Source organism: Volvox carteri, assembly GCF_000143455.1.
Source record: "Volvox carteri f. nagariensis unplaced genomic scaffold VOLCAscaffold_6, whole genome shotgun sequence".
NCBI lineage: Eukaryota > Viridiplantae > Chlorophyta > Chlorophyceae > Chlamydomonadales > Volvocaceae > Volvox > Volvox carteri.
The window spans coordinates 610,861-634,905 of NW_003307549.1; the positions used below are offsets into that span (position 1 = coordinate 610,861).

The 24,045-nt window shown below is 55.0% G+C and overlaps 6 protein-coding genes across 6 annotated transcripts in view; 2 read left to right on the top strand and 4 right to left on the bottom strand.

Annotated features, from left to right (window-relative positions):
* Positions 1–379: 379 nt before the first annotated feature.
* VOLCADRAFT_87624 (uncharacterized protein) lies at positions 380–2,659 on the bottom strand (the record flags this gene model as incomplete). The annotated part of the gene is made up of 4 exons (XM_002947427.1): positions 380–1,720; positions 1,862–1,891; positions 2,145–2,284; positions 2,392–2,659. 4 exons carry the CDS (start codon positions 2,657–2,659, stop codon positions 380–382), a joined length of 1,779 nt encoding a protein of 592 aa, XP_002947473.1.
* Positions 2,660–4,627: 1,968 nt separating this feature from the next.
* VOLCADRAFT_87625 (uncharacterized protein) lies at positions 4,628–5,365 on the top strand (the record flags this gene model as incomplete). The annotated part of the gene is made up of 2 exons (XM_002947296.1): positions 4,628–4,777; positions 4,982–5,365. The coding sequence occupies 2 exons, from the start codon at positions 4,628–4,630 to the stop codon at positions 5,363–5,365; spliced, it is 534 nt and encodes a 177-aa protein (XP_002947342.1).
* A 1,734-nt stretch (positions 5,366–7,099) lies between these two features.
* VOLCADRAFT_57138 (uncharacterized protein) lies at positions 7,100–10,663 on the bottom strand (the record flags this gene model as incomplete). The annotated part of the gene is made up of 8 exons (XM_002947428.1): positions 7,100–7,238; positions 7,422–7,555; positions 7,753–7,914; positions 8,366–8,411; positions 8,761–8,858; positions 9,401–9,480; positions 9,891–10,129; positions 10,560–10,663. 8 exons carry the CDS (start codon positions 10,661–10,663, stop codon positions 7,100–7,102), a joined length of 1,002 nt encoding a protein of 333 aa, XP_002947474.1.
* A 680-nt stretch (positions 10,664–11,343) lies between these two features.
* On the bottom strand, positions 11,344–11,790 carry VOLCADRAFT_48974 (uncharacterized protein; the record flags this gene model as incomplete). Its single annotated transcript, XM_002947429.1, has 3 exons — positions 11,344–11,388; positions 11,542–11,623; positions 11,702–11,790. Coding segments are annotated over 3 exons (216 nt in total), but the record flags the coding sequence as incomplete, so codon positions are not given.
* Positions 11,791–12,542: 752 nt separating this feature from the next.
* On the top strand, positions 12,543–14,767 carry poa6 (20S proteasome alpha subunit F). The gene is made up of 5 exons (XM_002947297.1): positions 12,543–12,678; positions 12,771–12,872; positions 13,151–13,320; positions 13,666–13,876; positions 14,039–14,767. The coding sequence occupies exons 1-5, from the start codon at positions 12,664–12,666 to the stop codon at positions 14,390–14,392; spliced, it is 852 nt and encodes a 283-aa protein (XP_002947343.1). The 5' UTR covers positions 12,543–12,663; the 3' UTR covers positions 14,393–14,767.
* Positions 14,768–15,343: 576 nt separating this feature from the next.
* VOLCADRAFT_87629 (uncharacterized protein) overlaps positions 15,344–24,045 on the bottom strand; it is a gene marked incomplete at both ends in the record, with an annotated part of 11,992 nt that continues 3,290 nt past the window's right edge. The window contains 14 exons of the mRNA XM_002947430.1: positions 15,344–15,705; positions 16,160–16,352; positions 16,522–16,602; positions 16,961–17,371; positions 17,744–17,875; positions 18,530–18,586; positions 18,844–19,174; positions 19,578–19,678; positions 19,990–20,077; positions 21,151–21,255; positions 21,534–21,571; positions 21,849–21,967; positions 22,398–23,079; positions 23,390–23,564. Of these exons, the coding sequence (XP_002947476.1) occupies positions 15,344–15,705; positions 16,160–16,352; positions 16,522–16,602; positions 16,961–17,371; positions 17,744–17,875; positions 18,530–18,586; positions 18,844–19,174; positions 19,578–19,678; positions 19,990–20,077; positions 21,151–21,255; positions 21,534–21,571; positions 21,849–21,967; positions 22,398–23,079; positions 23,390–23,564 (2,875 nt within the window). The remainder of the gene's footprint in view (positions 15,706–16,159; positions 16,353–16,521; positions 16,603–16,960; positions 17,372–17,743; positions 17,876–18,529; positions 18,587–18,843; positions 19,175–19,577; positions 19,679–19,989; positions 20,078–21,150; positions 21,256–21,533; positions 21,572–21,848; positions 21,968–22,397; positions 23,080–23,389; positions 23,565–24,045) is intronic.

Here is a 24,045-nt window from a genome sequence, read left to right on the forward strand (position 1 = left end):
TGCAAATCGCATGCAGGAAAGGAGGGGGTCAGGAAAGGGCTGTGGGAGGGGGGGGTGCGGGAGGTGCGCGAAACAACACTACCAAGGAGATGGAGCATGTGATGAGTGGGAAGGGGGACTAATGGAGGAGAATTCTAGACGCGGCCAGTCAAAAGGCAACTACCCTCCCCCAAGAAAGACAACCTCCAAACGCTGCTAGCTCCAAACGCTCGGCTCTCTTCCACCTCTTTAGGACATACATACGTACACACACACACACACACCGCGGAGACGAAACCCTTCACCCAAACCCAACCCTCCACTAATTTTATTCCTTCCTCCATGCAAAACCCCCGAAGACCCCAAACCCACTAAATTCAAAATCTCTCCGAAGGCCCCATCACAACAACGCCCCCCTCCCCCAGTGAACGCCCACCAGTTCCACATAGTCCACGAGCAGGCCCCGCCAGCGGGTCTCCCCCGACGGCAGCGCCGCCGCCATCTGCGCCCCGTCCGCGGGCCGCAACTGCACCATCACGCCGTGCAAGTGGGCGTCCGCGCGCCTCCGCAGCGTCAACGTGCCCATCTGCAGGCTGCGCCAGTCGCCGCACCCCAGCGGTCCCGCGGGATCCAGCTGCCGCCAGGCATTGGTATGGCTGCCCCAAAGCGGCGCCATCCACCGCGACACGTAGCGAGGACCGCCGCCGCCGCCACTCGCCAAGGCGGCGTCGCGTTTGGTGGAGGCAGCGGCCAGGTGGCCCATGGCGCGGTGAAGGAGCTGCGCTTGAGGGCCGCCGCCAGGACCGCCAGCGGCAGCGGTGGGGCCGGCTGCTGCTGCTGCTGCTGCTGCGGCGGCGGCGACAGTAGATAACCGGACTGGCGGCGGCGGCGGCGGGGGTAGCTGCTCCTGCGGATTCCCTTCTGGCGCCACAGTCTCCGGCTCGATTTCGGGATAGTCGTTATTGTTGTTGTTATTATTGTAGCGGTGGTAAAGGTGGTTTGGGGCATTATGGGCCTCTTGACCCGCCTGGCCCCTTGGCTGCTGCTGCTGCTGTGGCTGTTGCAGCTCCTGCTGTCCGGGCTGAAGGTGATGATGCTGATGCTGGTGATGCTGATGGTTGCGATGCTGCATGAGCACCATGGCCGCTGCCGCCGCTGTCGCGGCGCTGTCCTCGTCCCTTCCCACCATCGGCGCGACCGCAGCGGAGCTGACGCCGCCTCGCAGTCGTCCGCAGCCCCAAGCCCCATTCGGCCACAGCCGGAGCAGCAACGCCCTCGCTGTCTTGCGGCCCCTCACACCTCCCGACCCATCGTCCTGGATCTCCTGCTCCTGTTCCACCCCCTCCATACCCCCCGCCCTCTCCACGTCCGTCCCGGCTAACAGACCTGACTGGCCGTCCTCCTGCGCTCGCCGTCGCCGATCTTGCCTCTTCCGACGGAGGGGCAGTAGCAGTCGGTGCTTGACGGCTGTAGCAGCGACGGCGGCGGCGGTAGCGATTGACTTGTGCGGGAGCTTGCAAAGATGCTTGGCTGGGCCCGCTACAGCGGCGGTTGCGGCGGCGGCGGCAGTAGCAACTGCTTTAGGGTCGGATGGGCGACTAAAGACGGCTCGGAAGTTGCAGTAGCCTCGCACATAACCCGGCTGTAGCATGACACGCCATATGACGTAGTAATGTCCGGGGGGGACGTCGCGGAAGACGGTGGTGAAGTTAAAATCGCGTCGGCCGTCTAGGTGAAGAATCTGGAAGGAGAGAAAGAGGGATGTGGGAGAAAAAAAGGGAGGAGGGGGAGGAGGGGGAGGAGGGGGAGATGAGTGATAGGGGAATGGGAGTTGGGCGGGAAATAACGGAAGCAAGCCAGACGTGGGCAAACCCCAACGCACGAGCGCGGAAGGGATAGCGGAACGGAGTTGCTGCGGGTGAGAGTGTGAGGGTTTTACAGTTTGGGAAGGGTTGAGCGAGTGAGGTAGGTTCGTTTAAATGTTTCGTCGTGGACTTAACGAGGGCGGTCTTGGCTGGGCCATGATAGGGAAGTGTTTATTATTTGGGATGAAAAGCATAGCAGATCAAGTGATTTAGCATGGGGAATAAATGAGGAATATCTGCAGGCGAACTGCGCCGTTGGCGAGGCCTTGCCGCCGCGCTGCTTTACCGCGGCCACCCCACCTTTCGAAAACGGGACCCCGTGCGTTCAAGAATCTCCGACGTGCGCGGTGCATCGGAAAGAAACGCTGGGCGTTGCCGAGTGAGTTGCCAGAACTGGGCTCGGATATGCTGCGTATCTAGTGAGCTTAGGAACTCGAGGTCTGCAAGCAGTCGGAAATCGGTGCGCCAGGGTTGAAAACGCCCAATGCTACAGGCATCGCCATAATAGCCCTGATTATGCATAGCAATCTTTCAGCCTTACGCTTACCTTGAGGCAGCTCCTCAAACAAAAATGAACGCTGCACGAGGCCTGCCCAGACGCGAGGTGACGACGCAACACCTCCCCAAAGCTTGCATGTTCGAGAAAGCGCTATTACGTCTCGTACGTTAAGGTAATGGCAGATATGCTCAAGGATGTCAGCAGGTAGGCCTAAGATGTTGTAGACTGGTGCTTCGCTTCCGGAAACCTGCTCGCATTCTTCCCGAGCATGTTGCGAGGCCCTCTTTGCCAGTATACATCTGGAAGCAAATTTCATCTGTGCCCTTTAACAGCTGCACAGAAACTGACGTTTGCGTAGCGAAAGCTAAGAACTTGAAGGTTGCGAGATAATGCAGCTAGTCGCCATCTACAGTTTCCCAGGTACAGAACGAAATCTGAAAGGCTGAAATGCACTCGTCCCGCTGCCTGGTCGTCTGCCACTGACAACGTGACCCTGGCGTCAACTGTTACGAGTAGATAGCACAAAATAACAAGGACAGTTAAAGTTGCCAGGGCTCTCTGGCTACTTATTTTCTCCAATTTTTATTGCAAGTAGGGATAATCTGCAAGTGACGGCATGTCCATAGATTAGTCGTACGACGATAACAACTTACCGAGGAATAAGAATGTGTACTATGAAATATAGATTGTACACTGCGTTATGCCTGCGCTCGGGCAAGTTTAAGCCAATACCTTTTGCTGAAGTGGCCACATGAAGTTTACATGTAAACGAGGATCCCTCCTACTCGCAGCCCTCCGCCACCTCGAGCCCAGGACGGGACATGCTGCGCAGCATGGCCTTCCTAAACCTTCGTAATATTGCTAGCTCTTCTGGCCCTTGACCCAGTACCCAAGCAAACAGCTACGCTGGCGGCCTGCCTGTGCAGGCTGCTACTACTTCACTACGCACCCTCGCGCAGAGAAGAGCAGAGCAGACCAGAGGATATATCCCCTCTGTCAAACCCTCCCAAACCCTACCACCATCACCATCTCCGCACCAGGACAGCTGTAAACGACATATACCTCTTCCGCGTCCTGCTGGAAGAGTACTCAAGGACCCTCTCACTCCCCACTCTCCTTCTGTCTGTCCCGTCTGTCGCCATTCTCTCACAGTCCCTCGTCCGTTGGCTTCTCTGGCGGGGCATCCTCACCCGCATCAGCCCTTCCCCCTTCCCTTCCCATCCGCACTGTACCCCTCCCGGATGGCATGGTGCACGAGGTGTGGGGATGTGTGTGGGGGGGTGTTGGCAAGTATGGTAGCAGGACGAAGTTTGCAGGGGGTGTTAGGATGTTTTTACAACCTCCTCCCTATTAGCCACCTACCTACCACCTATCAGCTCTCACCTAAGTCTCAACCCGTGAAAATGGCCCAGCCAGGTATGTAGGTATGTAGGTAGGTAGGTAGGCGGGCAGTTAGGTAGGTAGGTAGATCGGTGGTAGGGTTTTTAAAGACTTGGCTATGCAACAGGGGAAGTGCTCAGGAGTTTCCTCAACCTGACCAACCGAAGTGACATGTATGCTATTCACAGGCTTCAAGGGTTACAGTCCGGTGATGTTGCACACAAGCATGATGAGCGCTGTAATATATAATTGTTCTTCGCCGTTTGCTACCTGTGTTTCAAAGCATATGTATTTTAGTGTCGAGGAGAAAACAGAGCAGTGTCTTGAAGCTGTTTCGAGCAGCAGCCGGACCCCATGACCAATGGATGTCCATCACCAAATAAAAAGTGAGTTCCTGTTAAGTTTTGTTTTGGTTTTCATGTCAGGGTCACAAATGGGCTGCTTGGGTGTTCATCAAGAATTGGATGGTTTGCGACAAACTCACGTTGGTTGAAACTAACTGACATGTCTGCTTCACTTTATAGACCTCCTAGGAGGTCTATACTAGTGTTCACCTTGCGGTCACCGTTCTCTTCGTATGTCTTCGAACTATGTGTGTAGGAACCGGCTCCAGTTGGCGACTGGAGGAAGCATTACTTCTAGGGTTGGAAGTCATCTAAACCTAAACTTCTAAACTTAGATGAGAAACTTTAGAAACTAAACTGAGATATTAGATGGAATTTTTTGGCGCCTTAGTTGTACGGCAGCTCCGAAACCTGAGGAGCGACTTTAGGTAGTCCTGAGAAACTGTAGATGAAGCTGTCTGAGGACTCATCCAATAGTTACTGAGTTACATTCCCAATGGCTGACGTCGGTGAAGCCTCTGGCAAGCCGCCGAAGGGCAAGCGCGATACTTACACCTACAATGGCAAGGAGTACTCGGCCAGGGAATTTCAAAGGAGTACTCGGCCACGAGCTCAGCAAGGAGGAGCGGGAGGACGCCCGTAAGCTGGCGGCTGAGGTGTATGCGGGCAACGGCGAGGGTGCAACGGAAGAGGACCGGCGGGCGGACAAGGTGTGTTTGCAGCACTGGCTGCATTGTTCGTGTTGTTCTTGGTGAACGCCATCAATCCTATCTAGCTGCTGACAGCACGTGAGATTGCATCGTGTTTTAAACAGGCTGTTGTGTTTCACCTCCTTCTCCAACGCCTGCTGTGTTTCAGGAGATGCTTCTTAGTGGGGCACGCTCGCCCTAATGGGCGTCCCCGACGACTGCAAGGAGCACATGGAGGTGCTGACCGCGCGCAAGACTGTGGAGAGCAAGGCCGGCAATTCCACCACAGTGTCAGTGCAGATCGCGGGCATTGAAGCGCGGCTAATGTTCTGGTCGCAGCACATGTCCGTGCAGTACCCAGCACTGGCAAACGTGGCGGACCGTGTACTGCGCATGCACACGACCACCTGCGCTGCTGAGTTCAACTGGTCGCTGTGGGGCAACATTTTCAGCAAGGCTCGCAACCGCCTGTCGCAGGAGCGGGCGAAGAAGCTCATCTACATTCGCCAGAACGACGACTCCAACAAGGGCAAGGGCAGCCGCCTGTCAGACGAGGAGGTGGTGATGACTCTGCTGGCTGCAGAGGATGAGAAGAGCGCGCGTGTGTAATGGGCGGCGGGGTACACCGACTGGCACGTGGTGCCTGGTGTCGTGGTGTGCAGTTCAGCAGTTTGCCAATCGCTGTGTTCTTTGGAGTGTTTAGGGGCTTGCTACTTGCTATATAATGCTCGTTTCCATGGGTGTGCAGTGGCTTGCAGGCGGTGGTGTCCCGTGGGTCCCTTGCCCCGTGTGCCAACTGAGCACCTTTCGCTGCGCACACTCAACGCAGCGCAAAACTATTGAATTATCGTTAATAAGCAGCAAATGGGGATTCTAATTCCTAAGTTTCAGCCTAAACGACCCTTCCGCCAGAAAGTAGCCGAAACCTTAGTTGAGATTTCTAAACTTCTCAACTAAACCTAATTAGTTTCTAAGGAAGTTTAGTTGAGATAAAATTTACATATAGGGAAGTTAAAAACCCTAATTACTTCCTAGCTTGCCCAGTCTGCAGACGCTAGCTGAGAGACAAGGAAGAGAAGAGTACGAAGCTTACAAGTAATGGTATAGGGATGCTTTAAATAGTCTGGCAACATAGGCCTGCCACAACAGAAGGTCGTACTGATCAAAGTTAAACCAAACCTACTCGGTAACGAACACTAATTCCCTACACTTCCCTAGTCTTTCAAAGCTGCAATGTCCGCGTTGCCATTACAGTTGCAAGCACGAGGTTCTCTTGCATACTGCAACAAAACTGCTTACATCACAACAGTGGGGATGCTCAGGCAAATGCACCCAGGTACAACGCTAAGGCATGACTACATATGGACTGCAGACAGCTAACCACGTAAGGCAAGATGTTCCAGCAAAGACAACCTTAAGACAGCAGAGCATGGTTCAAAATGAAACACATCACTGTGTGAGCACCAGAATGATTGCATCTACTGCACAACAGGAGCACATATGAGAACTCGAAGGAACATAAGAATGGAGAACCTCGTGATGGTGATGGTAGCTCTGCTTTGAGCAATCGGTTGGGCACCCGGGTCGACTTGAGCCAATCCACAGGTGCACACAGACACAAGGGCCGACATCAAGCTCCACGGCATGATGAGGAGTAATGGCCTCTGGTGGGGCATTGGATCGACAACGAAGATAATGAAACGACCGAACTCAAGAAACTGGAGGCTGTGCAAGCATCCAGTCACTGTCAACCCGGCACACTCCTGCCATGGAGGCCGCTGCAACACGAGCATGCATACAACCTACACGACAGGCAGGCATACTGGCGACCAGGGCACGGCACTTAGCATTGAGACGGTGGATTGTCAGCTTCCGCAAACGATAAGAGGCAAACGGATATGGCCCATACTTGAGCCCGACTAGGGGGGCGGCTTTTCAAAGCCAAAAAGGGGCTCGGCCCCGGTGCAGCCAGTTGACCCCCCGTTGATTCGCAGGGCAGTCCGTACGGCATAGGAGTGCAAGCACAAGAAGAACGCCGCCACGTTTGGAGTACACACTCGTCAATGAAATTCTCAAACAACAAAGGTCGGCAGACTTGCTACGGCGGCGTAGACCTGTTTGGATCGTCGCAAGCAAGCAGCCGCCATAGCATAATCATTGTTTACTGAACAGTTAGCCTTCTCGTGATGCGGCAATCCGTAACATGACATACACCGCTACTGCCCATCCAACAACACGCACTTTCACAAATATTATATCAAGCGGCATGTACTAAATCCAAATCTCACTGCCATCAGCCATCCCTGGCACCGAGCTCCTAACGCCTACTACCCTACTGCCCTGCTACTGCCAGATGTCGAAATCTCTCAGTGGCAGTAGCACCTCATTGCGCCGGAAGGGCCCCGGAGTGGCGGGGTCGTTATAGCGGGCCAGGGTCCATGTTTGGCCGGCGGGTTTGAGACCGTCTCGCTCCAGGGAGGCCCTGGGGGGGGGCGGAGGGGGGAACCACAGGCAAGTGAAGTGGAGGGGGGCGGAGGGAGGAATACACAAACAAAATACATATGCATATACACATACGTACATGTATATACATATGTATGTGGCAACATGTATATGCATGCATGTGCACCTAGAAGAGCCGGCCTTGTGGCACTGCTCGTCCCACCTGAGCTCGTCCAATTGCCTGGCCGCCTCTTCCTCTGTTGAAAAGCCACCGAACGTCCGTGCGGCAACCACCCCCCCCTCCTGTCTAACCAGCGACACGGAGGGATTACTGGATTGCGGCAGGGAGGGAAACGACTGCTCGGGAAAGGAGTGGGGGGAAGGGGGAGAAAAAACACCGTGTCTCAGGTTAGGAAACAAGTGCGAGCTATGTAATTAGGAAAATTGCGGCAGCCGCAAATAGCGGCATTTGTTTTACGTACGGCACATGCGCATTTCCTCCAACACTTTCCCTCGCCTCCCCCCCACCTTTCCCCCCAAATCCCACTCCGTACCTTCAAATCTGACTCGCCAATCACAAAACGGATCCTTCCCCTGGAGTCGCTCAGCAAGGGGGTGGTAATGGCCAGCTGAGCGGCCTGATCGTTATCCCCCCGGATGTAACGAGCCAGGGCGCCGATACCCAGGAAGCCGGGGCCAGCGGGGTTGACAGAAACCTGCCGTACGGCGGTAGGGCCAAGGATGAAGGAACATCGTCGTACCGTACCGTACCGTGTCGCAATGCATGTGGAGGGTTTTAGAAGTAGGATGGCAAGTGAAAGGGGGGAGGAAGGATTCGCAGTGGGTAAAGAAGAGAAACGGGAGGTGGAGGGGAAGGTGGAGGGAAGGTGGAGGGGGAAGGGGGGACGAAAAGCAGGGTAAAACAGTATTATATGTGGTGGAGTGTGGGTGTGGGGGGAAGGGCCTGGTAAGGCAGGAAAGCAAAGGTTACGCGCAAATAAGGCTCCCAACAACAACCTTTCCTCTCTCTCTTCCTCCTTCGTAATTGTCCATTACTTGAACTCCTCTCTTCCATTTTCCCCCCATCCGCTCCCGCCCTCATCCCACCTTGCCGCTCTGAAGCGCCTCCTGGTCCACCGCACTCGCCGCCTCCATCGTCGTCTCAACTGTCGTGTACGGCTGGTACCGTCGTACCTCGTAGTCGCGGTTGCGTCTGTCGCCAAGGGGAGGGAGGGAGGATGGGGGGAACTAACGGTTAGATGGTTCCGGATATACATACATACATACATACATACATACATACATACATACATACATACACACAAACAGTTGGAACTAGTTGAGGCGCCGTTGATCCGCTAGATTTGGTTGGATGCTGGTGGTGAAAGTTGCTGAACCCAACGAATACATTCTGAAGTCGGATGGGGTGAATGGATTAGGGTGCCCCTCTCGCAGGGGAGAGCAGGGAACTGCCTCCAAGGGAAAGGGGGCCGCTGGTGAAGCTATACCACCCTGTAACATACATACATACACACAAACATGCATGCACACACACGACGCACCTGAGCACGGCATACTCCGGTGTCTCAAGATCAGGGGTGGTGTAGAATGACAGCAGCTGCTTGAAAAAGTCAATGAAACCTTCCACCGAAAAAAACTCCTTCCGATATGTCGTACAAAGCCCAATATTTGCCGTATACAGTATGCAAAACGCGCACAACACAACAGGAAACGAGGAACAACAACGGGGGATGGGCCACATCAAGCGACTAGATGGCCAACACCGCCCATGGAAAAAGGCCCTACACTAGGGGCCGACTGGAGTACGGGTTTCTCTCGGGAGTGCGGGATGGAGGAGGGGTAATGACCATTCGATGTGCCGCATTCAGAAATACGCTGCGTTTAAATCTTGACGCGTTGGTAGAGCTGTCCACGGAGTGTGCGACGAGGAGCTAGCTAACTAGCTAGCTAGGTGAATAGATAATAGATGGATACATAGGGTCCTCAGGCCCCCCACCCCCGCCCGCAGCTCTAAAACCCTCCACTAAACCCTCCCAACCCCTCCGTGTCAGGAAAACACGTCTCCTCCCCGTCCCGTGCTCCGACCTGGCCCACCCCGCATCATAACCCTCCGGATATCCACTCACTCATTCACTCGCCAACCCAACCGACTACCAACTATCAACCACCAACTGCCGAGACCTGGTTTGAAATGGAGTCCCATGTATCGATGTGCCTGAAGATCTTGCCGCTGAGGGGGTTGAAGACGTATGTGGAGGTGCCTGGATGGGCACGGAGGGGGGTTGGGGCGATAGGTAAGTGATTTGGCTGGGGGTGGGGTGGGGGAGGGAGGTGTTATAAGGAGAGCAAATCCCGACCAGCACCAGGACCAGGGCCTCCAGGGCAAGCTGGGAGGACGGGCGGTGTGGTTGCTCAGGCGCTTGCGGGGGTTGGGAAAGGCGGAGAAAGTGCATGATGCAACATGCAATTATAACTCAATTCAAGGGGGGGGGCCGTAGGAAAAGAGTTAAGAGCAAAGGGGAGTAGACACACAAAAGGCGAGGAGAAGGGAGGTAGGATAAAGACCGAATCGGCCCGAGACCGGTCGCCGCGCGATCACGTGTTTGGGCCCCCACCCCATACGTATGGGAGCGATACCCCCGGTACACGGCCATGTCCCCACAGGCCCTACCGGTGAAGGTGATGGTGGGGTTCCAGTACGTGCGGGTGGGCAGCACAGCCGCGGGTGTGAAGCGCATGGACATGGTCCAGCGGGTGGTGATGCCGTACGGCTCGTCCAATGAAGGCCGCATGTCGTGCAGGGTGAACCGTGGGTCGAAGGCGGCACGCAGAAAGGCGATGTTGAAGAGGTAGCCGGACAGAGAGGAGTAGCGCGTGATGGGGTCGCGGAAGTCCACCACTGCCTCGTAGCTGATGGATTTGAACGGAGGGGGAGGGGGTTCACGTTCATGGGGAAAAGGACGAGAGATGGGAAGAAAGATTTAGAGGGGAATAAGGTCAAGCGGCCCTGTACGGCAGGACGTACGACAGAACAGATAAAGAAAACCCTGACGGGGGCTGGTGTGTAGCACAACGGAGATAGAAAATGCCAGAGGACTTTGCACAATGAGGCTAGGAAGATCAGTTTGTGGCAAGGCGTGTTTTTAGCCTTTCCTCTGTGGCATGGCATGCCTGTGGACTTGCAGAAGGTACAAGGTTGCTCCAAAAAGTAAATGCATCTTGCAATCAGACACGTGCGAGGCATCTTATCCTAGAGAGGAAGAGCTTAAAGGGTTATGATGTGCCGAGCTTGCCTGTATAGACGAATGTGTATACCACAGAAAGGAAGTTGCCAACTTACGCAGAGGCGTCTATGCCTTTGTCGTCAAACAAATGTTTTAGGTCCTCGCGAAGGAATGCCATTTTGCCCTGCAAGCCGTTGGCGGACAGTTTTGATGGAGCCATCACACCCAATCCTCGTTAAAATTTCGAGCTCACAAAAGGGGTACCTCCATATCGAAATTTGCCAATGTTTTTTCGGGGTTAGCCTTCCCAGAAAGTAATTGCGATTCAGGCCGAGCCCTGGCTGGCACGAGAAGGCGTCCGTCTCTGCGTGATACAACTACGCTATGACTAAGCTTCCTTGCGCACTGTGGAACATGTGACCCTGGCTGATAGGCCATTATATCCATAACGCGGTGTGGTCGGAGCAACATTTGGGGCCCCAACCTCGCACCAAGTTCACTTCAAGTTACAGCGTCTGCCACGAGACCGTCCGGTCCTTCATACAACAATAAATCTAAATACTACATTCGCGCGCAGCGTTTACCTTTGCGACACGGCACGACCCAGAACGCCGTACTGGTACATCACATTCATCCCGGTAACAAGCATCTCTCCCCTCCCCTGAATCCCTGCGCCCCATGGCCATGCCAAGCACCAGCCACGCCAAGAGTATACCGACATCTCCTCCGGCCATGTTTAGAGTCCCCCGCAAGCCGCATCTAGCATCTGGAATGTTGCTAAGCTGTGGAATAGATGGCGCCCACGGCCTCAGCACCACGAAGGCCCCAATCCAATCCAATCCAATCCAGTCTCCATCATAAACGACGGAACTGCGTGACGACGTACTCCGCTCAGTATTTGCCGGTCCACAGACCCTTCTCCCGCAGCTCCTGCCAGCTCTCAAGCTGTGACATGAGCAGCATGCACCGCAGTTAACAGGGCAAAAGCAGAATGACAAGGGGGAAATCAGCGAACGGAACCAGGTAGGATGGGATACACGAATCAGCAGGGGGAAGACTCCCACACTCTTGGACATCCAATGCGCACCCTACACTCACCCATTCGCTTGGGCATAGAGACTGGTAAGCCTTCTGGTAAAACTGGCAGCGAGGGTGGTCCTCGCCACGCTCGTAGATGCACCTGTCAGGAGGATGAATGTATCGAGTCACCAAACCCGGTGTCAGCAAGTCCCCGGAGCGGCGTTAGAAAATTACCCACTTGTAGTACTCATTGAAGCGCACAAAGCAATGCCGAGCCTGATTGCGATTCGGAAAGCGCGGGTCGTAGGGCGCGGTGATAATCTGCAAGTGAATGACGACCGCGGGGTCAGCTCCAATCCCATAGACGGATGGCCATGCGGAATAGGATGCTGAGTTTCCTACATACCTCCGGCTCCAGCAGGTCCTGGAGCTTTTCGCCGTCCTGCGGAGAAGTACCAAAAGTGTTGATTGTACCGACATACCGGTCCCAAAGGAGCATGCTTCCATACCTCGCCGGCAAGCTTGGTCACGATGTCCGAGACAACTTCACTCTTGAGCTCCTCAAGCTCCTCTGGTGAGAGCGACTGCGGTTTAGGGCCAGCCCCGTCAAGAAAGGAAGCTTGCGGCTAGTAGCAAATCAGACGGCCGCACCTCAAGCGTCACCAGCTTGGCATTTGCCTTCTTGGGTGGAGGCGGAGGCGGAGGGGCGACGGGCTCCTCCTGCAATAACTAACCCTCCGCATGAGGGCCTATGCCGAAACAGCACGCCAATTCCATTTGCGCACCTCAACCACCTGAGGCTCAGCATCAGCGCGAACAGAGAAGTTGTTGCCCATAGTCAAGGTTCCTGGGACCTAATGAACAGGTGTCTCGGAAATGGACACTGATGGCAGGCTAGGCTGGGGCCGGCTAGAACTTTCTGCCGGACCTTAAGGAAGGACAAGCAATGGAAGAACACAGAGAAACTTCACGCAAGGTGTTCAGGAAATGCCAAGTCGTGACATTATTTTCAGCGATGCCGTACAAATACATTGAAGAATAGTGTTCGTGACGCACCAAGTCGCTATCGGTATTGGACGAGTTTTTCTCAAACATAGCACCATCTGGAAGTTATTTGTACTGCTCCTCTTTTGTCCCCGGACTTAGCCTTGGAGATCTGGGCTCCCACTGGGCGCGCACTGCGCCCGTAGGCTAGCAACAATGTTTAGGAACCAGGTGTGCATGGGCATGATTATAAGCCTGATCAATAGCCTGTTTGCTGCTTACGTTGATGTGCCTCACGCGATGCCACTCCACTCCAACCGCAGTATGATACCGACGTCACGACATGGAGTCCGCAAGGACGCCTCTTCCAGGTCGAGTACGCCATGGAGGCTGTAAAGCAAGGCAGCTGTACAGTCGGCCTTAAGGTGAGGCCCTCCTACCCGATTGCGTCCCCACGGGAAAAACTTGGGAAATGACGACAGCACCGGGTTTATCCACGAAGCGGGCTGCAGCCTCAAGGACCCCTCGTCAAGGATTTTCATTTCACAGCGATGGTCCAAAGCAAAACAGTAATGCAAGTGATGCCCCTCGTGAACAACGGGTTCAAGGGGGGGGAGGGGGCTGTGACTCGGGCCATCGGCAACAGTTGTTTCTTTAACGCCGGCGTATAACTATCCCCCAATACACACAACCTTCCGTACAGAGCGATACCCATGTCGTACTGGCCACCTTGAAGCGCTCCCAGTCGGAGCTGTCGTCTTTTCAGCGCAAGGTGTTCAAAATTGACGACCACCTTGGAATTGCCATCGCGGGTCTGACGGGTGATGGCCGGTCGCTGTGCAAGTACATGCGCAACGAGTGCATCAACCACAGGTACGTATGTGTGCGTGCGGTCCATTTCTATGTGGGTTTGGCTTTTTTTCAGGGTTTAGAGCATGCATGCGTGTATGGGTGTGGATGTGTCAGTTTCTGAGTGGGTCTCAGCAGGTGCGGGGTGGTGGGGTTCGCCACCTAGTTTTGAAATTTCGTGAATGAAAGAGATACAGCTATAGCCAGGAACCTTGGGCAAACCTTTGCCAACTCCGAGCTACATCTTATCCTCGAGTTCATACCCCGGCCGTACATGCCGTACTTTTCATTCCGTACCACCCGCCTTCCCCCTCTGTTTTTGTTTTTTTACAATCTCGCCGCACTCATCGCGCGCATGTATGTATACAGGTACGTGTACGAGAGCTCCATGCCCGTGGGGCGGCTGGTTCGTCTGGTGGCGGACAAGGCGCAGGTGTGCACTCAGCGGTCCTGGAAGCGGCCCTACGGTGTGGGACTGCTGGTGGCGGGAGTGGACTCCCAGGGCCCGCACCTGTATTCCACATGCCCCTCTGGGAATTACTACGAGTACAAGGCCATGGCCATCGGTTCCCGGTCGCAGGTCAGTGGCTAAGCCCGTGCGTATTTTGCGGCGCCGGTCTGTTTGTTTGTCTCATTGAGGTCGGAATCGGGGTCGGGGTCGGATTGTTGGTGCGGGAAATGTTTGGCGTTGCAATTTAAGGGAGTGTGGATTTTTATCTTCTGGTGCTGGGGTACCCGACAGGCCGCCAAGACGTATCTTGAGAAGCATTTTGAGACCTTCCCTGGAGCAAATTTGGACGAGCTGGTACAGCACAGCCTGCGCGCTCTGCAAGCCAGTCTCAGCGAGGGCGAGCTCACGGACGCGAATTGCAGCGTTGCGGTGGTTGGAAAGGACCTAAGCTTTACAGTTTTGGAGGATCAGGCGGTAGAGCCGTACATTACGGCGCTCAAGGAGGACGAGCCCATGCAGGCGGAGGCCGAGGCGGCACCGGAGGGCGGCGAGGCGCCAGAGGCCCCTCCGGCTGCAGAGGCAGCCGCAGCCGAGGGGGATGAACGGCGGGAGGACGAGGGGCCGGCGCCCATGGAGGCGGATTGAGGGCTGGCAATGGGAGCGGTGGCAGGTTGAAGACGGTGACAGGGATGATGGGGGTCTGCTCAAGACGCCTGTCGGGAGGAGTGGGAGTAATGGAGGATTGATGAGGTGGTTTTTAGAAGGCTTCTGGGCGAACGGCATAGGCACCGGTGTTGTGCTCCCTTTGGCCTCAGCAGTCAAGAAGTTTTATAGCGCCGTACGGCACGCCACGTGCTGTACGGCACACCCTGGACGACGGTCGCCGGGCCAGGTCTTGCCATGTCAGGGGGCGAGATGCGGTGTTATTGGACACAGGGGGGATGGCGGCATTTCCGCGTGTTCTGTATCCGACAGCTCTCTTAAAACGGTGAGACAATGCTTTAAAATAATTGAAAGCGGTTGCTGGCAAAGGGTGATGGATGTCTCTGTTTTGAGTTCCGTTATTCCCGTTTTGGGTTAGCCATCTAAATGCACAACAGACATGCGTGCTTTCACAGGTGGGCAGAGGCCTTGGAATCCGAAATGCCTGTCCGGTGAAGCTTAGAAACCTCGGCTGAAAAGCAGCAACGGCGACAGCTCATTTCCCTGCTCATTGGGTTCTTCAACCTTCTACGGCATAGAAAACTTATCAGATTTGTCGCGCGTGTGTGTGTACGCCAAGTGAAAGTAATACAATTCTATTCCCAAGATGGAAGTATCAACATCTACAAACCATTAGCTGTTGGCCATGATGTGAAATGATAGATACAAAGGACGAACAACCCCACCACCGCAAAAACGTCTCTACCCTGGACAGTTGGCCAACTTCTCCATACAACCATCTTCCGAACCAACTACCAACCAAGCAGAGAAATGTATAAAAGAGACATACTGTTGCTCAGGTGGCAAGACGGCGCTGTAAACCGCTCCGAAACCGAACACGCCCCCACTCGTCCACAGCGTGGCGCCATCATCCTCATCCTCATCATCACTATATTACCCATCGAACCAGCGGCGCAGGCCCCCAGACGCCGCTCCCGCAACCAACGCGGCCACATTTCCAGAGCTCCCATCGCCCCTGCCACCGCCGGCCTTGGCTCCGGAACCCTTTGCCGCCTTTGCCGTGTCGCCTTTGCCGCTGCCTTTGGGGCCGCCTTTTTTTCCCCCCCTACCGCCTCCTCTGCCGCCCGCTTTCGAGGCATTTGAATTTGAATCTGAAATTTTCGTCTTGGGCCGCTCGCCCGACAGCTTTGCGCGGTATTGTTCCACCAAGCGATCTAAGCGGTCGCCGCCGCCCTCGCCCTCCTCACCCGCGACCTTGCCACCACGTCGCCGGCGCTTGGCGGCGGCATCACCCCCTGTAGGATAGGATGAACGATGAACGGAAGCGTAGGTAGAGCAACGAATCTAACAGTCAAAAGACACACCGAAAAAAACACGGTGCAAAAACCGTTGCGAAGGGCACAAAGAGTTAGCAAAGTCCGGCAGCCGCGGACATTCAAAGCGCCAAGCACACGTGAAAATGAGAATCAGAGTTATCGTCGATAAAATGCCGAAAACTTTGATAACAATAGTCTGCAGAACAAACCAATCCTACATAACGAGAACAACTACACATAACAAGTACATAAAGAGAAAATCACAATCGACAGGGCGACGCGTACTCACATTACACCCCGTGTCCAGTTTACCCCCTACCACCCCATTCACCCCCTACCCCACACCATCAATCCATCATTCCAATCGGGAAAAAAAGGTCAGCCGTGTCCCCCCAGCCCCACGTGCCACTCCTGTGTTTTCCGATTGCCGTACCTCGCGCCGCCGCCTCCGCCGCCAGGCCTTCTCGCGCGATGCGATCGAGATCCTCTTCTTCAGCCTTCCGCTTCCGCTGCTGCGGTTGGTGCCGCTGCTGCTGCTGCTGCTGGGACGGGGTCACTTTCCTGGGCTGGCTCCCTTTGGCAGTCTGGCCTTTCCCTCCACCTCCTCCGACAGCAGCACCACCACCCTACGTGTGTGTTCGTGTATGTTGGTGTGCGTGCGTGTGCGCGTGCGTGTATTTCCCCAGGAAAACCCGCCACGCGGAGGGGCCGACCAGAAGGACAAAAGTAAGACAGAGGGAATGCCGGGCAGTAAGGAGTGAGTGAGAGGGGGATACAATACACATACACCCCCACATACGCCCACCCATCACCCGCCTGCTGGCGCTGTTTCCGGTCCACCTCCACCGCCTCCACGAGCGCCTGCACGCCGCCCTCCTGCGGGAGGTTCAGGCAGGCAGTAGTACGGACATTGTACGACACGTACGGTGTACGGAAAGCGGGAGCAGGGGGGCGCAACAAAGCGGGGGCAGTTGCGAGGTACGCGCCCAGGTGGTGAAAGGTGAGGATGACATGTGGTAAGCTAAGCATTGGAGGAATCGACCGACGGACAGACAGAAAAGCAGGATAGGAGTAGGAGTGTGCACGCACACTTAGCACTTAAGAATATGCACTCAGGCTAAGTGCACCGAGAAGTCGCCGCTCTAAAAAGGGCTTGTTCGTTTTCCTGTACGACGGGCCGGTCCCCAACCTAAGCATTCCGTATTCCGTACAGGCCGCTCTCGAGGAGCCGCACCTTGAGCAGCGCCTTCTTGCGCTCCACGCGCTCCTTCTGCCGCTGGCGTTTCCGCTGCCGCTGCGATAGTGCCGTACCGTCCCCACCCGCGCCGCCGTCAGCGTCCGCCTCCTCCTCCGCTTCCTCCTCCTCCCCTCTGGCCGCCCCCGTAGTCTTTGCCTTCTTGCCCTTCTTGCCCTTCTTGTCCGCCGCTACCGTCGGCTGTGTATCCGCCCCCCCCTCCTCCTCCTCCTCCACCACCCCGGCACGAGCCGGCGCCCCCTTTCCTTCGAGACCCTTTTTTCCTCTGCTGCCGCTTCTGTCGCTTCTTCCGCCGCCGCCGTTGGCCATGTCTCCGTTCTCCTGCTGCCCCTGCTGCTGCTGCTGCCGGGCCTTGGTCTTTTCCCTCAAGTGCTCGATCTTCTTGAGAACCTGGATCCCACCACCACCGCCAACATCATATCACCACCACAATCACAATCACAATCGTCATTACAATCACCAAATTTGCAACAAGGAAAAGTGCAAGAGGACTTTGACAGCTGACAGCATATCCGCGCAGCACAACCAAATGGCGTACCAACCAACCAACCAACCAACCAACCAACCAACCGACTCCCAAACCCACTCCCCCTACCGCCTTACCGCAATCCGGCACCCCCCCCCCCTCAACAACACTCCCCTCCCCCGCCCGGCACCGGAACCCGGCCAAAAAAAACCTCCTCTTAACCCCCTCCCTCCGAACCCCCAAACCCCCCCAAAAACCGGAACGTTTCTTGTTCAAACCAAAACCCTAAATCCCACCTTAACGTTGTCGATTGCAAACTCCACGATGGGTCTCCGCTCCCGGCCCCACGGAGTCCCTGGGTTGTTGTTCAGCTGACGGAGAGCCGCGAGGGCGTGGTCGTGGCTCTCAAACTCAACAAAACCCAAACCCTACACGCGGACATACATACATACATACATACATGCATACATACATACATACATACATACATACATAGAATAACACAGAGAGATATACAGACATACAGACAGAGAAAGCAAAACACACATACAGAGGTAACAGAAGGCAGTGCACCCAAAGGCCAGGGGAAAGGGGAAAGGGGAAGAAGATGTGTTTTATCTTGTAATCTTGTAACGCAAGCTTCAGCTGGGTCCCAGATAATTCGGTCGATCCGGTCAATGATTTCTTCTTCAGCAGAATAATACATGAAATGGTGGTGTAGTTGTGTTGTTGTTGTTGTTGGTGGTGGTGGTGCGTGGTAATCCTTGGCGGCGGTGTTGTGGCGGGAAGGGGCAGCGAGTCCGCGGTCCGCGGTCTTCAAATCCAGTCCGCGGTTGTCGTAAATGGGCAGAAAATGTGTACGGCAAGATAGGATGCATGAACACACACGCACACGCGTGCGAGCGAGCATGTGCGTGTACTACGTACGTACGTATGTCTTATTGTGCATATACTTCGTGTCCTGACCCCACAGGTTTTACAGGTCCTTATGACCCTCCCCTAAACATGCCGGTACCCTTCACAAGCACATCTGCTACGATCAGCAAATGCATTATTTACTTTTTAAAAAGTTTAAAACCCACCTTCGATTTACGGGCGCCGGAGGCGTCGTACCTGTCCTGCTCCCGTAGAATCTTGGCCTGTACGGCAGATCGAAACCGAACGGCAAGGCAGTTAATCCGCTACTGCCTATCGTACATCGCTCTGTCAATCCCGAGACGACGTTCTGTCAAGACCGAAGATTCTCCCCCCCTCGGCTTTTGCGATTTGCTGTGAACCCTTTTGACCCGACGATTACGGCAAAACACAAATCTGCCACAAACCCTTTAAACCCGGTGACTGTTAAACCCTGAAGAGAGAAAAACCCCTTAACCCCCTAAAACCTGAGAAAGCGGACCTTCACGCGAAAAACACACTCCTCCTTCCACGGAGCACTGCATACCCCGTTCGCCTTTTTCTTTATGTCTAGCAAAAACCCAAGACCTTCCCCCCCAAACTCCAACAGGCATCCCACAGTGTTAGCAATCGGCCCCGTGAACGGCACCTGTACGACACGCGGATTCTCCTTCGTGGCCCTCTGTCGTACAGCCTCCGCAAACATCTTCCTCAGCTGCCCTTCCGTCCAGTTTGGCGGGATGTTTCGCACTGACAGACGTGTACGACTGATGACGAAATTGGGCGACCGGAGTTTCGTGTTTTTCTCCTCCGCGGCTCGCTTGCGCCTGGCCCTGCATGCGCGCGTGTGTGTGTGTGTGTATGTATGTGTGTGTGTGCGTGTGTTAATGACCTTCTGAGCCGCGATCAGGGCAATACCGATAATGGTGGTACACGGGAATAACTCCATACCGAAGCGAGCTCCCTAGTCTCCAGCGACGTGTTATGCGTGCCGCGCCAGGAGTGTGTGTGTGTGTATTCATGTCTTGTATCTATGTATGCATGTATGTATGTATGTATGTGCTCCTGTGTGTATTGTTCTATGCTGCGGCTGTCTGTCCAACAGCTGGGGTTACAAGAGACACGAAACACGTACGGAGTTATGCGGCATGTTACTCCCCCTTTATCCCCTCCCTTCCTGCTCAATTTCCTCCCTCCCCCCTCTCCCCTCGTTGTCTCAACTGGTCGTGTACGGACATGCCGTTCCAGGCGGGGGAGCCCTCCGTAATGTGCCCCTCCTTGGCCAGGTAGAGGTTACGACGGTCCTTAGAAGCGGCCTTAGAGGCCACTCGGTCAGTCTGATGGTATGTGTGTGTGTGTTTTGAAGGGGCGAAGAAGGGGGAAGGAGGAGGGGAGCGGGAAAAAAAGAGTCTACGTCCCGGGGGAAAAAGGAAATGGAAAACCCCTAAAACACTGAGTTGACGAACGCAGCAAGTCACCACACTGTGCTCTATACCCGTGCGCTCCGTCACCCCTCCATCCCCCGGGCTCTCCCCCACCCCCCAACCCCACCCTTCCGACCTCATCCCCCACCCCAACCCCAACAATCCCCCACCCAACCACCCAACCACCAATACATGTATACATACATACATACATACGCGCTCACCGCTATCTTCCTGGCATCCTCCCCGCTAACCGCCAGATCAACATCCAACTGTCGACCTGACAACGTAATGCCAGGTCCCTCGTTGCGACTGTACGGCATTAGGGTTTGGGTTTTGGGTTAGGAGCTGAAGGTGAAGGTGCGGCCGGGTGGGGAAAATTCGTGAAGGCTTGTGAGGTTACGATGATGGGGAGCTGGAAACACGACCCCAGTAATGGACAAATCCCCAAACGCGCGGACGTCCGCGGAAAGGAGGGGGGCCCGGGGAGAAGACAAAAACCCATAACACCCTAATGCTCCTTTTCCCCCCAAGAAAAAACGAAGTAAATACATACATATGTACATGTGTGCATGTGTGTGTATAATTAGAGTGTGGGAAAGACGAACCACGAACGAGTGAAGCTGCTGCCAAGGAAAGAGTCTACAAGAAGCAGAACTGATCAGTAGGCGTTCTTGAAGGCGGCGACTTTTACTGGTACAACGCTCTCATAAGGTGCTGCTTACTTCATAACGCCACGGGTGATGTATGTTTGAACGTATGTTTGAACGTATGTTTGAACGAATGTTTGAACGAATGTTTGAACGAATGTTTGAACGAATGTTTGAAGAGAGAAGGTCGACTATAGCTCAACCAGAGGGACCGCTAGCCTGGCAGCACCTACCCCCCCCCGGGATCGATCCTGGAACCTCCCAAGGTTTCTATGCCGCGGCTTAACATATTTGCTGTGTCTGGAACCGGCATCAGTCTGTATATCCAGTGTGGTGTGTCGTATGCCGTACTGGTGGCAGTCAGTCGGTCGAAAGGCCGCTTGGTGGCTGCAACCAGCCGTGGCTGCTGCTCAGTCTGCAGGCAACGGCAGCAGCAGCAGCCCGCCAGACACGTCCACATCCACACACCCCCACCTGCTCATGACTCAAAGCTCTTAAAGAACGGCAAATCTTCGAGGCACCACACATAACGAGTGTATGGATGGATGACTCACATCAAGGTACCCTCCCTTGCACGCTAGTGTATCCATACCTTCTTTCCCACACACATACCATTTACTGTATACAGTATATATGTGTACATATGTGTATATATACACATATATGTGTACATATGTACAGACACGTCCCTCCGTCCACCCCCCCACACGCCTCTCCCCCTCCCTCCAGTCGCACCGGCCGCGAGAGCAAGCTGCCGCCGCCCTGCCCGCCGCCTCCTCCTCCCGGAACTCCACGAATGCCGTACCCTTGGGCTTACCGGAGGCCTTATCCATAACCAACCTGAGCAACCACCAACCAAACAGCAACGGAGTGTTTACAGTTATTTATTTTCCTGAACTTCGTTTTAAGGAAAGCGGTTGGTTATTTAGTTGACAGTTGGTTATATCTGAACAGCTCTCGGTTAAGTGTTCATCACAATGTGAAACGCACCCTCCAGGGCGCCAAAGCGCTCAACGTTATCTTATCGTCGTTGACTAAAATTTCCGAAATCCTTTCAAAATCAAAAACATTGGCAAATTCTGAAACTCGAACACACATACATACAGGCACACCCCTACCTGCAGGCCTTGACAGGTCCAAAAAGTTCCAGACGCGCCTGCAACAACCAACCATCGGGTACGACAACCGTTATAACTGCCTCAACTAACTCAAACGGTGACTGCCAGGGTAATTACCAGCTTTCGGATAGAGCTGGTCAGCAAAAACGTTTTTATTCAAACTCTAAAACCTCTCTCTCTCTCTCGCTCTTCCCGCATGGGATGGTACATAGCGGGTGAGTGGGAGATAGGCATATCCTCCTATAGACGGATTAAGATAACTCCCAACCAACAACGAACTACCAGCTAACAAACGAACCCAATTACTGGCCTCACCTGCAGTTGCTCTTTGGTGGCGTCCAAGGGTAAACCCCGTACGAATACTGTCGTACTGAGGGACGACGCGGAAGCCTTGGATGGACCCGTCGTGGGCCGTGCTTCGCCGTCATCGGCGTCTGTACGGCAACGTACAACATCACGCAGAAGGGGGAAAGGAGGAGAAGTAAGGAGGTGCACATAAAAAGGGGGACGAATAAAAAATTTCAAAGGCACAATGATGCACACACACACGCGCGCGCGTGTGGGTTTGTCTTGGGTTGCAAGGTTCCTGGTCCGGGGGCCCCTCGTCCCCCCGGTGTGGGGTTCAACACGGGGCCGTGCATGTCCAAGTGGACTGGATCACGGGTAAACGACACAGGCGTCTCTCATACCCGCCGTACACACACATACACCCCGACAATCATCCGAACACTTCCTCTGCCTCTCCCGCCCTCTCCTCCTCCTTCCCCCTCCCTCCCCTCCCCCCCCAACATCACCGCCTAAAACCACCCTAAAACACACCACACGCTACACGCTATACACACACGCTATACACACACGCACTACCTGGGTCCTCCGCCTCCTCTCCTTGCCACGTTTGACGTTTCGGAGGCCGCTCTTGCTCCTCCCTTTGCGGCGCAGCAGCAGCAGCAGCAGTACCCTTACCAGATGTGGCCGCGGCGTTGGCGGGGGCCGTGTCTTTTCGGCCCTTGATTCGGTTGTTCATTTGGTCGGCTGCGGCCCCTTGTTGCATGCCCTGCTGCTGCTGTTGCTGCCCATCCTCGTGCTCGTCCCGTACGGCACGCTGTACATTGCTGATCATGCCACGCTCCTGGCTGGCCGCCAGCTCTTCCTCGTCCAACACCTCTTCCTCCTCTTCCTCCTCCTCTTCGCCCTCATCTTCGTCGTCCTCTTCCTCCTCCTCACTGTCCCGCACTTCCGCTTCCGCTTCCCCGTCATCATCATCATCATCATCATCATCATCTACCTCGTCATCGTCATCGTCATCGCTGCTAAACCCAATCTCTTCCTCCTCATCCTCCTCGTCCTCGTCCTCCTCACCATCCACGCCACCGTCCTCCTCTTCGACCTCCTGGCCCTCCTCCCCCTCCCCTTCCCCCTCCTCGTCGCCCGGGTCCTCCGATCCTGCGTACGACACATAGATCCACGAAACACCGTACATACATGCACACAAACGTACATACATACGGGGCCTCAGAACACGGTCAGAGCGCGTACAGCGTCGGAGCTGAGGGGGCGCCGCGGGGGAAAGACGTGTATGCACGGGGGGGAGACTGAAGCGCAACAACAAACAAACAACGCGAGGAGGTCAGGCCCCCCCACCCCTAAAACCCAAACCCCCTTTCCCTCCCCTCCCCGTAAATTTCGTCAGCTTCTTCATTCGTTCGTGGTTCGTCTTCTTCCACCCTTAAAAACCCCTCACCACCCGAGCCGATACACCTCTCCAAGCCACCAGCGCGCCCCGCCCGCTCCTAAAACCGTAGAGAAACCGTAAAACCATAAAACCCTTAAACCTTAATAAGGCATAACCCACCCACCGGATGTAGGCCGATCTGGATCTTCGGATTCAACATCGCCGCGATCGCCGCCAGCACCAGCACCAGCACCAGCACCGCCACCGCCCTCCTCCTCCTCCGTCTTCTTCCCTCCGGCCTGGAGGTATTGAGTCTTGGACACCGCCCAGTCAACCACCACCATGCGGCCCATAAAATCCTGAAGTACAAAATAAACACATGCCGTACACGGGCAACCCGCAAGTTGACGATCGTCGTACGACCGCACATGGAGTGTGTGCGTGTGTGCATGTGTATGTATGTGCATATAGAGCATACCCTGGAGGTTTTTACCCCAACACTCTTTCCCCCCCCCCCCCACACACACACACCTCTTACCTTCGTATGCCACAACAGGCTCTCTTTCCTGCAAGCCCGTCCGGTCTGTCGTACGACGCAAAACCCAAAACACATATACACAGACATGCATGCTGGCCTTCATACACACCCCGCCGGCACACACAGCACTTGAGTATAGAGGTGTGCATGTGACTGATCCTACCCTCCAGTCTCGCGACTCAGTTCCGCATCTAAACACCGCGTTTACCCCTTCCCCCCCATCCCCTCGGCCCCCTCCTCGGGCCCCCCTTCGTAGCTGTNGCTGTTGTTGCNGTTTCCCCCCTCGTCCCCCCCCCTCGTCC

Coding starts and splice junctions, on each gene's coding strand:
- poa6 (XM_002947297.1), top strand. Junction 13,321..13,665: donor AACGAGTGCATCAACCACAG/GTACGTATGTGT, acceptor GTATGTATACAG/GTACGTGTACGAGAGCTCCA. Junction 13,877..14,038: donor CCATCGGTTCCCGGTCGCAG/GTCAGTGGCTAA, acceptor GGTACCCGACAG/GCCGCCAAGACGTATCTTGA.